Source organism: Leuciscus leuciscus (genome assembly GCF_965113295.1).
Source record: "Leuciscus leuciscus genome assembly, chromosome: 2".
Classification (NCBI taxonomy): domain Eukaryota; kingdom Metazoa; phylum Chordata; class Actinopteri; order Cypriniformes; family Leuciscidae; genus Leuciscus; species Leuciscus leuciscus.
This window is the reverse complement of record NC_138726.1, coordinates 52,686,989-52,699,683: the sequence shown is the minus strand read 5'-3', so window position 1 is coordinate 52,699,683 and position 12,695 is coordinate 52,686,989. Positions and strand designations below refer to the sequence as shown.

Below are 12,695 nucleotides of genomic sequence, written 5' to 3'. Positions count from 1 at the left end.
GATTTTGAATTAAAAAAAACGTGGTGTACATTTAAAAGTAATTGTGCAAATTTATTGTCACATTATTGTTTTTATAATTATATGTATTAAATGAATGCAGTATATTGATAGCTCCAATGATATGTTCTTAAGGTTGATCTCACTTTCTCCGCCTCTTTCAGGACAGTGACATAGAGAGAGACTCAGAACCGGACTGTGCCATGAACTCTGACAGTGCTGCCAGCGATTACGGAGGGGAGAAGAAAAAGAAGAAGAAACACAAGGATAAAAAAGAGAAGAAAACCAAGAAAAAGAAGAAAGAGGATGAAGACAGCACACATGAAGAGACCACAAAGGTTATCCATTTGCGATCTCTGTCTTTTCTTGCTCTGCATGCTGAGTCACATGGTTTTGTTTTTCCTTATTCTCTTCTGTATCAAAACACAATCAGCTCATTATAAAGTGTACAATTTAATACTCAACTTAGAGAATGAAAACTGATAAAGTAAACATACTTGTTTGGCTCAAGTAAAGTTAAGTAGGAATTGCATTTTTCTGTGGACGTACTTTATTTAATGAAGAAGATGTAGTCTCATGAACAAATAAATGTAAAGGGGCCATGGCATGAGAAATCAAATTTCCTTTGATCTTTTGACATATAGTAATAGGTCTGTTTGTATACCGTTAAAACATCCTGCAAGTTTCTTAGCTTAAAACGTCCTCATCATTATAAACAAAGCATTTATTTAATCTAGAAAACAGCTCATTTTTATATTGCGGGATCTGTGACGTCACATAGGCAAATACATTTGCATATGACTGCCTCCAGAGCAAGACATCGACGAATAGTTAAACATCATCACACCATAGGCTTTACAGATGTGTGTTCAGTTTCTGACGTACTCCACACACTTGAGTCTGTCGACAACAGGACTAATAGACGAGTGAAAGAACGTTCACTTGGTTTAAACAGTTTGTTTGCGTCTCTGTACAGACTTCAGAAAGATCCCAGTGTCAGAAACAAGTGGATGATTTATTTTAATGTCGTCCCGGATCATGTTTTAGGATTATATGTTTGTTCGGGGCATTTTGTTTTGTAAATGAGGCTCAGTGTAATGGAGAGTTCACAAAGAAACTCTTGTTGAAAGATGAAGCAGCGACTGTATTGAATCTGACAGCAGCAGCAGCACAAACTGAAGTAAATGATTTCATAATGCTTTGTCTGTAAATGACGGTTTTATGTGGATAATCTTTTCAAAACACTTACTCTTGTGCAATAGCGAGTGTGCGTTGATACTGTTTCCTATGCAGTGACGTTAGCCAATCATAACAGTGGCCGTTTACTGACAAGCCTTAAAGGAGCCGTGCCTTAAAAACTGATAATTTGAGACAGAATGAGGGTTGAAAATAATATATATAGTTGTTTATTTATTTTGCAAAAGAAACTTTATTAACATTATAAGTGAACCTCAAGTAACATATTAAAATTAAAATAAAAATCCACGTCATGACCCCTTTAATAAAGTAAAGTTGCCTAGTTGCAAGAACACTTTAATCCATATCTACAGTAGGATTAAAGTATTATATTTTACATAATTATTTAAAATATTTGCATTTATATGGAGAGAACTTGCTTCAATTCCACAGGATCTAAGTTCACCAGAGGAAAACTAATGATCTTAACACTGATTTCCTACAAAACAAATACCAACTACAACAAAACAACAGAGGTCAAAAGAATTCAAGCCCATGATAAATTCCCTTGATTTTTCCAAGCATACATAATAATGAGCTGAATATTAGATAGCGGTTAGTATTTACTGTGTATCAGAATATGAATGGCTTTCATCTGCAGAGCTGGTGTTAGTGCTGTATATGCAAGAAATTTGCCTCAATGTAAGGTGTTTCCAGACAGAAACTTCACACATTCTCAAACACATATGCAAGCACATCATCAGAGGTTATTCTCGCACTTGCATCCAGAAATTATGAAAGAATGACATGCACAAACTGTGACATGATGTTTCTAACTGTTGCATGGCCATGATAATGTACCACACACATAATTACTGATCCAGCTAACATGTAGCGGAGCCCAGATGTGTCCAGATGTTTATTACCCATCCACACTGTGACAGCCATATGATGAAGCCTCTCTTCCAGCCGGTAGAGATGAAAACATCAGCCCAGCTGGCTAGAGAGTGGGGGCTGGAAGATGTCGATCACACATTCACAGAAGAAGATTACCGCACACTAACCAACTACAAGGCCTTCAGCCAGTTCATGAGGTACTGACTTGCACCAGGGGTTTCACACATTGTAGTTCCTTTGCTGCAACATTTCTGTATTAAACGTATTATATCGTCTGCAGACCCATGATCGCTAAGAAGAACCCTAAAATCCCCATGTCCAAGATGATGACCATTCTGGGGGCCAAATGGCGTGAGTTCAGCACCAACAATCCGTTCAAAGGCTCGGCCGCAGCCGTCGCTGCCGTAGCCGCCGCCGCCGCATTAGCCGTTGCTGAGCAGGTCTCGGCAGCATCAGCCTCCCCTGAACCCCCACCTCAGCCACCACCACTTCGCAAGGCCAAGACCAAAGAGGGCAAAGGTAAGGGGTCAGAGAGCATGGGCAGCTTTATGGGTTTCAGTACAGGTACAACACACAGCACTAAAAATGTCTGGTTTTGTAGGATTGATAGCAATATCTTAAAAATTATAAAACATTTCTTCTGTTTTTACATTCAGATGACCTTTGTCGTCACCTTAGCGGCTACTTAAAGTGCCCCTATAATGCTATTTTAAAGGTTCCTAATTTTGTTATAGAGGTCTCCTACAATTTGATTTTCATGCATTCAAGGTAAAAAAACAGTTACATTTTCTCAGAATATACATTGCACATCACCTTTCTGAAAGCCTACTCTGCTCTGATTGGTCAGACAGCCCAGTCTGTTGTGATTGGTCTACTCTGCTCTGATTGGTCAGACAGCCCAGTCTGTTGTGATTGGTTGATCAAACAACCATTACCATATCTGAATTTCAGCTCCAAACTCCGAAGGCTTCCATAGCACTTGTAATCATACGAACAGTAATGATGGTGTCAGTTTTTCTGTATCAATTGCTGAAAACAGCGTCTTCCCAACATGAACAACACGAACCAAACTCTTCCAGTCTCAGCTACAACTACAGTGTTTGAGGGTCAAAGCAGACGTTGTTCAAAGGCAGCCAATGAAGACCTTAGACTGGCATTATGCAAATGTGTTTAATTGTTACATTGGTTTGTAACAGGAAGTGAGACTGGAATTACTGACGACTCGTTTCAGCAGTTCTGAATCAATTCTTTCTTTTAGGAGACAATAACTTTATTTGTCGTGCACTTTGATCTTTAAAACTTTGCAGACCTTTTACATTCACAAACATCTATATTACACACTGCATGAAAGGTAATATTCAAAAAAGCATAATAGAGGCACTTTAAATCTCACTTATAAAACACTAATTTAATAAGACATTTAATTGAATTGCAAATTTAATAGCAAATTAATATTACTCTATTATACTGCACCTTATTGAACTTATTGAAAAATATTTTTTTTTATTTTTTAGCGTATTCTTTTTTTATCCAGACAAAATGCTATCTAATTTTAATACTGCCCATTTATTGGTTATCGGCAGGCCCTGGCTACAAGAAACGCAGTAAGAGTCCTCGTGTCTCAGACAAAAAGAAGCCAAAACCCAAGAAAATGGCTCCTCTGCGCATTAAACTGGGAGCACTTGGTAACAAGAGGAAGAAGAGCAGTTCGGTGAGAGTGTGTGTTAAATGCATATCCCCGTAAATGTGTGTTGGGTGCAGTGGTTGTGTTTGATTGTATGTGTAATGCAGAGTGAGGAGGTGGATGAGGACGACTCTGAGCAGGAGAACTCCAGCGTTCATAGCTCCTCAGTCCGATCTGACAGCTCGGGACGGGTCAAGAAGAACAAAAGGGGTCGTCCGGCGAAGAAGAAGAAAAAGGGTGAGATTACCCCCCCCCCCCCCCCCCCCATCTTTGTATTGGATTTGTTTTTAAAAACAATGCGTCTGTTTAACCCTCTGATTTAATAAATAAAGCAAAAAGCAAAAAATACTTTATTTTTTTTGTTTTGTGTGTGTTTTTCATACAAATTATAATCATTCCTCATTCTTGTGCCCCAAAATTATATTCGTTTCTTGGTTAGAATTGTGAGTAAGTACCAATGATAATCACCCATTGCAGTTTGGAGGCACACCGATAATGGCAAAAAATTGCTTTTAAAATCTTCTTACTGAAGTGGACATCATGCTCGTATCTCTCTCTTTCTCAGTGCTGGGTGATGAGGATGGCGATGGCTATGAGACTGACCATCAGGACTACTGCGAGGTGTGTCAGCAGGGAGGAGAGATCATCCTGTGTGATACCTGTCCTCGAGCGTACCACCTGGTGTGCCTTGAGCCTGAGCTGGAGAAAGCGCCAGAGGGCAAGTGGAGCTGCCCTCACTGTGTGAGTCACATCAACCCAAACCTACAGAATCACAGATCCATTTGAAACTGAAAGACTCAGTGAAGCCAGACATCGTCTGATATATTTCCCACATTTTTATAAGAGAAGATCATCAACAAACCTTCATCATATACACTACAGTATGAGATCAAACAGGATGTTTTCAGTCTGTTATTCCTCTCTGTAGGATCTTCACATTGAGCTTTTCTAGATTTATTCCCTAGTGAAAAATAAATATGCTAAAATGCATTTGAAATTTGAAGTATACTACAAATTAATTTACATATTTATGTACGTAATATAAATACCCTGCAATTGTACTTTTGGTATCCTAAATTTGTATACTAAAAGTATGCTAAAGTGGAACAACTAATTTTGTACTAAATGCACTTTATCCAGAAGTAGTGCTGAGGTCCAACTAAAGAAATACTTTGATTGTGCTTAAGTGGAACTATTGTAAGTATACTTTAGGTACACTTTAAATATCTTGCATTTAAAGATTGATATTATACAGAGATCATACTATCCTTACTTATATTGATATTAAAGGGGTCATCGGATGGTATGTTGCTATGATTCTTTAGGGTGTTTGTGTAAAGTTTGTAATATACTTTGGTTAAATTTCCTCAATGGTTGTGTAAAACAACACCCTTTTCACCTCCTCAAAAACAGCTCTGTTCACAGCGACCCGTTTCGGTGCATGTCTCTTTAAATGATAATGAGCAACTGCTCACCCCACCCCTCTCTTCCATGGGGGGTGTCGAATGGCTGAGCAGAGCATGAGCAATATATTCATAGCAATCATATTGCTCAGAAAATCCAAACGGCTTGATTATTGAGAGTGTTTAGACTTTTTGAGGATAAACGAGTGGACGGTTGTGTCCACACACTGCAAAGACACATTTATATGCAATCACCATATAAAAGTGAATTTTGCATCCGATGACCCCTTTTAAACACATTTTAGGCTTAATATTAAGAAATTTGCATTGTGCAATAAAGAAGTGCTCCAAGTAAAGTTCAATTATAATTTTTATATCAGTAAGTCTCAAGTGATATGTCATTAAATATGTTAATGTATTTGTAGTATACATAAATACATTTTGGTGTAGATTTTCACTAGGGTTGTAATTAAAGTCTATATCTTTCAGGAGAAAGAAGGAATCCAGTGGGAAGCAAAGGAAGAAGACTTTGAGGACTTTGAAGAGGAGTGTGACGATGTCCGGGATGTGGAGGCAGGGCTGGGTGGAGAGGAAGAGGAGGATGATCACATAGAGTTCTGTCGCGTGTGTAAAGATGGAGGAGAGCTGCTGTGCTGTGACTCCTGCCCGTCATCCTATCACATTCACTGCCTGAACCCCCCACTGCCCGAGATCCCCAACGGAGAGTGGCTCTGTCCTCGCTGCACTGTGAGTAATGCTCTGCCACTACACACGTGGTTCTTCAACGACTGGCAATTTTATCTCCAATGGCTTAATATTGACTTCTTTTTGTTGTATTGAAAGTGTCTTGAAAACTATTTACCATAATTTCATCATTGATATATGCTGATTTTCAAATGTCTTTTTTTTTGTTGCTTTTACCCAGTTTTTTTCTCTGACCCAAACATTAAACCTTAAACTACGAACTAAAACTGTGGTAGTTGAAGCATAAATCATATCATTGTTTAATGTGGAAAAATGACTTACTATGGGATGTCCCGTAGTTGTGGAGACACCACAACAAACTATTTTGTTGTGGTGACCCCTAATAAAGTTTTTTCCAAAAGTTATTATACTTGCTTACCATGGAGACAACAGTGTCAGTGAAGAGCATGCTTGAGATGAAATATGAGACATGTGATGTGTGAAGAAAAGAAAGAAATTCAAGGTAAATATCTCTCGTGAACAGAATATTTTAGTCATTTTCAAGCTGTAATTTTGTTAATATATGTGTGAAATATGTATGAGGTCAGTAAAAAAAAATTTATATACTTTAAGTATGCAAAGTCTTACATGGTTACTATTTCAAACAAATGCTGTTCTTATGAAATTTCTTTTCATCAAAGAATCCTGATGAAAAATGTATTAGTTTCCACAGAAATATTCAGCAAAAAAATTATTGATAATAATAATAAAAATGTTTCTTGAGCATATTAGATAACTTCAGCATATTAGAATTATTTCTGAAGGATCATGTGACTGAAGGCTAAAGTAATGATAATGAAAATTCAGCTTTGACACAGGAATAGATTGCATCAGTATGTAAATCTAGCATTTTATGTATTCTTAATACGTACAATAAAATATATACAGTATATAGAGAGAAGTAAAGACTTGGGATAAGCACAGGTGTGTTAACTGAGATGGGTTTAGCTGAGTTGAATTGGGTTGAATTTAGATTAGATAAGTCAGTTGAGTTTTTAAATATTGATTATTGTGGTTGGTTTGTGTTGTGGATAAAGTCATTTTTTAGGTTATTGAGTTTAACTTATACTTAGGGAAAGAAGACTAGCTTGTGATTTTAATTTAAATTTAATACATCACAAATTCATCAATGGTCAGTCTATCAGAAATGTGTAACACAATCGGCTGTTAACTTCTGTTGTCTGTTTTTCAGTGTCCACCAATCAAAGGGCGAGTGCAAAAAATTCTGCACTGGCGATGGGGTGATCCCCCACCCCCAGTTCCTGTCCCTCCACCCCCAGACGCACCCCCCGATGCCCCGCCCCCTCCGCCCATGAAGGGTCGCCCAGAGAGAGAGTTCTTTGTGAAGCTAACGGGACAGTCCTACTGGCACTGCACCTGGATCACAGAGCTACAGGTGCGAGAGTGAGACAGATGTGTGAGACAGACATAACTGTTATGCGATGTGTAGATTTTCTCTTATCCTTCTGTCCTTCCTCAGCTCGAGATCTTCCACTCTGTGATGTTCCGCAACTACCAGAGGAAAACGGATATGGACGAGCCGCCCAGTCTGGACTACGGCTCTGGGGGAGAGGAGGATTCTGGGAAGAGTGAAAAGCGGAGGGCCAAAGACCCTCAATATGCCATTCTGGAGGAGAAGTACTATCGATATGGCATCAAGCCAGAATGGATGATGGTTCACAGGATAATCAATCATAGGTGTGTGATTTTTCTGTGTTAAACTACTATATTATACTGTATATACTAATACTTTGTACTGTCAGAAGATTAAAGTGTATTGTTATTTGTGTGTGCACAGCTTGGATAAAAAGAGCAACTACCACTACCTGGTCAAATGGAGAGATCTGACCTATGACCAGTGCACCTGGGAGAGAGATGAGCTGGACATCCCTGAGTTTAGTGGGCACAAAACGGCGTACTGGAGACACAGGTGCAGTCATACATAGATGTTTCAGCAAACTGTCACAAGGGTTTGATTTTTTCATTGGATAGTTCACCCAGAAATTAAAATTATGTTATTTAAAGGGGCTATATGTAGAATTCAGAAACCGACACCGGTGGCTGTTAAATGAACTGCAGCCATCAACTTATTTCTCGTACTCGCACTTGTGCACACGTAACATACACGAGACAAGTATATTTGAGACTAGACTATATAGATCTGGCTATGTGAGACTATAGTTTGAATTAATTCCTTTTCTTTGCATTACACCTTGACATTACAGTACAGAATGGCTCTTTCTGCATTATCCTGAACATTGAATAATCATTCGCTTCATGTGTCATTGAACGGAAGAGAGGCTCTCGGGAGCGTAAACGTCACATCCTTTTAATTTTTCCGGCAAGTCCTTTACATAAAATCAGTCTACAGGCTTTCATAGACAACCTAAGAAGTTGAGGAAGGTCCTTTTTTAAGTTTCGTTACAAGCTGTTCACACATTGGCAACACAGATATCTTATATATATATATCCCCTTTAATCATCCTCACGTTGTTCTATTATATTTTTATTGTATTTTTTTCTTCAGTGGAACACAAAATGAGAATTTTAGTAGAATGTGAATGATCCTTATACACTATAAAGATTGACTTGTTTGCATTTAATGTGCCTACATCTGCATTGTAACCTCTTTTAAATAAATGTTTTAGTATTTTTTTTTCTAGTAATTATTATATTTTGAATGATGGAATAAGCAGTGTTCTATATATTTTTTTCCTTATAGGGAGGAAGTGATGAAGGAAGACCCAGAGAAGCCAAGGAGGATGAGGAGGAGAGAGGAGAATGATGAAGCTCCAAGCACGCCTGTTAATGATGTTAGTGTCAGCCTTTTATATCAGTGGTTCTAATATTTTTTATACAAAAAAGTAAAATTTTTGCCAAAATCAAACAAGCCCAGCCTAGTCAGAATGATGTTTCCCTATTTTTTTTATTGAGATGGACAACGCACCCAAATACAGAAACGCACCGCAAATACTCACAACGCAGCCAAATACAGAAATGCGCTGCAAATACTCACAACCCAACCAAATACAGAAACACACCGCAAATACTAACAACCCAACCAAGTACAGAAACACACCGCAAATACTCACAACCCAACCAAATACAGAAACGCACCGCAAATACTCACAACCCAACCAAATACAGAAACGCACCGCAAATACTCGCAACGCAACCCAATACAGAAATGCGCTGCAAATACTCACAACCCAACCAAATACAGAAACACACCACAAATACTCACAACCCAACCAAATACAGAAACACACCGCAAATACTCACGACCAAACCAAATACAGAAACGCACCACAAATACTCAAAACGCAACCAAATACAGAAACGCACCACAAATACTCACAACGCAACCAAATACAGAAATGCGCTGCAAATACTCACAACCCAACCAAATACAGAAATGCGCTGCAAATACTCACAACCCAACAAAAAAACAGAAACACACCGCAAATACTCACAACACAACCAAATACAGAAACGCGGAACACACTTCAAATACTCACAACTCAACCAAATACAGAAACACACTGCAAATACTCACAATGCTACCAAATACAGAAATGTGCTGCAAATACTCACAATTCAACCAAATACAGAAACACACCGCAAATACTCAAAACCCAACCAAATACAGAAACACACTGCAAATACTCAAAACCCAACCAAATACAGAAATGTGCTGCAAATACTCACAATGCAACCAAATACAGAAATGTGCTGCAAATACTCACAACCCAACCAAATACAGAAATGTGCTGCAAATACTCACAACCCAACCAAATACAGAAATGTGCTGCAAATACTCACAACCCAACCAAATACAGAAATGTGCTGCAAATACTCACAACCCAACCAAATACAGAAATGTGCTGCAAATACTCACAATGCAACCAAAAACAGAAACAGGCTGCAAATACTCACAACCCAACCAAATACAGAAATGTGCTGCAAATACTCACAACCCAACCAAATACAGAAATGTGCTGCAAATACTCACAATGCAACCAAAAACAGAAACAGGCTGCAAATACTCACAACTCAACCAAATACAGAAACAGGCTGCAAATACTCACAAAGCACACATGATCAGGATGTTAAAATTAACAAAAAAACTCACCTTTCAGGTCAGCGACAACACCACTGACGAGTGGACATTGAACAGTATGCATATAAGCATGTCCCAGCCAGGTTCGTCACTTGTAGGGAAACATTTTTGTTGTGGTCTGTGCTATTTGCAGCGCTTTTCTGTATTTGCAGCGCATGTGTTATCAAACTGATGAAGATGATTTCATAATTTGCTGGTGTTTTTTCTATTTGCATGTGTTTTCTTCAGTTTCAGCGCGTTGAGCTCTCTTGGCCACCATAATTTTAACCTCTTCTGATGTTATAATTTTGTCAAATCTGCTTTCTAGCACAAAGTCCTCAGTGCATTAAAGCTTTTGGGGCATGTAGGACCACCCTTCTTTCTGTCTTTTCTCACCGCTTCTCTGCCCACCTCTCTTCTCTCAGCCCACAATCAAGTATGAAGAGCAGCCAGACTTTGTGACAGAGACAGGAGGAACGCTGCACCTCTACCAGATGGAGGGGCTGAACTGGCTGCGCTTCTCCTGGGCTCAGGGCACTGACACCATCCTGGCTGATGAAATGGGCTTGGGCAAGACAATCCAGACCATTGTCTTCCTCTACTCACTGTTTAAAGAGGTCTGTGCGGCTCAGGTTACAAAAGTATATGTTAAATGACGAGTAAATTTCACGCTATGTTTTCTCTCTCCCATCCTGTTTCTCTCTGTCTGTTCTTCCTTATCACTGGGTCTATTTCTATTTATTAGGGTCACACTAAAGGGCCATTCCTGGTGAGCGCACCGCTCTCCACAATCATTAACTGGGAGAGGGAGTTTGAGATGTGGGCTCCAGACTTCTATGTTGTCACCTACACCGGAGACAAGGACAGCAGGGCCATCATCCGCGAGAACGAGTTCACTTTCGACGACACAGCGGTGAATCGAGGAAAGAAAGCCTTCAAATTACGGGTGAGGAGATGAGCACTGGAAAGAACGCAAAAAATTGGTTGTGTAAGTCTGTAAGAAGAAACATACAATAAATGACTTATACTGTAACCATTCTTTACACTTCCCTCCAGAGAGAAGCACCCATTAAGTTCCATGTGTTGTTGACGTCCTATGAGCTTGTGACTATAGACCAGAACGTTCTGAAGTCCATTGACTGGGCCTGTCTTGTAGTGGATGAAGCCCACCGTCTCAAAAACAACCAGTCCAAGGTATATTCACTTCATGGGTTTTTCCTGTTTTCTGTCCAGGATTTATTCGGTTTGTGTGTGTGTTTGTGACAGAGAGAGAGAGAGAGAGTTTGGAAGATTACATTTTCTAATTTAATACAGGAAAGGAAATTACTTTTTGGATTCTTTGCAACACGGCAGATTGAGGATGACAGAAATAAACCGGCGCCTTTATAAACGGTCATAATAAATCCATTACGCATTTTCATTCAGCAAGCCATTATCTAAGTTAAAAAAAATCATAGAGGGGACAAATATATGGATGTCAGTAATGTTATTTTGGAGTGGTTTTTTTTGGTAGTTTTAAATAATTTTTTACTAATCATTGTGTGTGCGCAAGTAACTTAATTAACAAATGAATGAAATGTATTCCTGTGTTGGCAAAGCTATATTTTCAGTGTCACATGATCTTTCAGCAATCCTTTTAATTTTAATCATGTTGCTCAATTAAAATTTCTCAATGTTGAGATGAGGTCATTAAAATTACACTGTTATGATAGTTTGATTATATAGATCTGGCTATGTGAGACTATGTTTGAATTAATCTCTTTTCTTTGAATGACACATTGACATTACTGTACAGAATGGCTCTTTCTGCATTATCCTGAACATTGCATAATCATTTGCTTCATGTGTCATTGAACGGAAGAGAGGCTCTCGGGAGCGTAAACGTCACATCCTTTTAATTTTCCCGGCAAAAACGCCCTGAGTCCTTCACATAAAAATCAGTCTATAGGCTTTCATAGACAACCTAGGAAAGCGTGGAAGGTCTCGTTTTTTTACGTTTTATTACAAGCTGTTCACACATTGGCAATAACAAAGCGATGAAAATTCTTACATATAGCCCCTTTAAACTGGATTAGGACGTTTAAATAGGACGTTAAATAGGACTTTTTGTAACAATGTGAAAATCTTGATCAATTTGATCAAGAGTCCTTACTAAATAACAGTATTAATTACTTAAAAACTTTTGAACGGTAGTACATTGAGGATTGTCTACACATACAAAAAATGCATTACGAAAAACAAATTTATATTAATTCTACTCCTATTTGTACACTTTTGCACAGAGATGTAAAATGTTTTGTCATTGGCAAGTTGTGCTTATCTTGGTTTCATACTAAATTATTAGTGATGCACCTTGTATGTTTCCAGTTGAGAGAAGTATATATTTGTGTGTGTTTTATTAACTGAAGTCTTTTGTTGTGGTGTGTTAGTTCTTCAGGAGACTGAATGACTACAAGATAGACCACAAGCTGCTGCTAACGGGAACGCCACTCCAGAATAACCTGGAAGAACTTTTCCACCTGCTCAACTTCCTGACGCCCAACCGCTTCAAGTACCACAAAACACATAAAAGCACTCTTATCCACTCTAGACTATAAAAATGGCCCAACAAAGTATTTGGACAGTAAAACATGTAATGTATCTAATGCAATGATAATTTTTTTTTAGTTTATCTCAATGTCCAGATATTTTGGGG

General features: G+C 38.5%; 1 protein-coding gene across 5 annotated transcripts in view; it reads left to right on the top strand.

Annotated features, from left to right (window-relative positions):
- chd3 (chromodomain helicase DNA binding protein 3) overlaps positions 1 to 12,695 on the top strand; it is a 62,633-nt gene that overhangs the window by 4,177 nt on the left and 45,761 nt on the right. For all 5 annotated transcript variants that reach the window (XM_082147670.1, XM_082147668.1, XM_082147667.1 and 2 more), the window contains exons 3-17: positions 162 to 335; positions 2,143 to 2,267; positions 2,351 to 2,589; positions 3,654 to 3,781; positions 3,862 to 3,991; positions 4,320 to 4,495; positions 5,647 to 5,904; positions 7,094 to 7,297; positions 7,382 to 7,599; positions 7,700 to 7,831; positions 8,624 to 8,714; positions 10,426 to 10,617; positions 10,746 to 10,946; positions 11,057 to 11,194; positions 12,430 to 12,551. In XM_082147670.1, the coding sequence (XP_082003796.1) occupies positions 162 to 335; positions 2,143 to 2,267; positions 2,351 to 2,589; positions 3,654 to 3,781; positions 3,862 to 3,991; positions 4,320 to 4,495; positions 5,647 to 5,904; positions 7,094 to 7,297; positions 7,382 to 7,599; positions 7,700 to 7,831; positions 8,624 to 8,714; positions 10,426 to 10,617; positions 10,746 to 10,946; positions 11,057 to 11,194; positions 12,430 to 12,551 (2,528 nt within the window). The remainder of the gene's footprint in view (positions 1 to 161; positions 336 to 2,142; positions 2,268 to 2,350; positions 2,590 to 3,653; positions 3,782 to 3,861; positions 3,992 to 4,319; positions 4,496 to 5,646; positions 5,905 to 7,093; positions 7,298 to 7,381; positions 7,600 to 7,699; positions 7,832 to 8,623; positions 8,715 to 10,425; positions 10,618 to 10,745; positions 10,947 to 11,056; positions 11,195 to 12,429; positions 12,552 to 12,695) is intronic.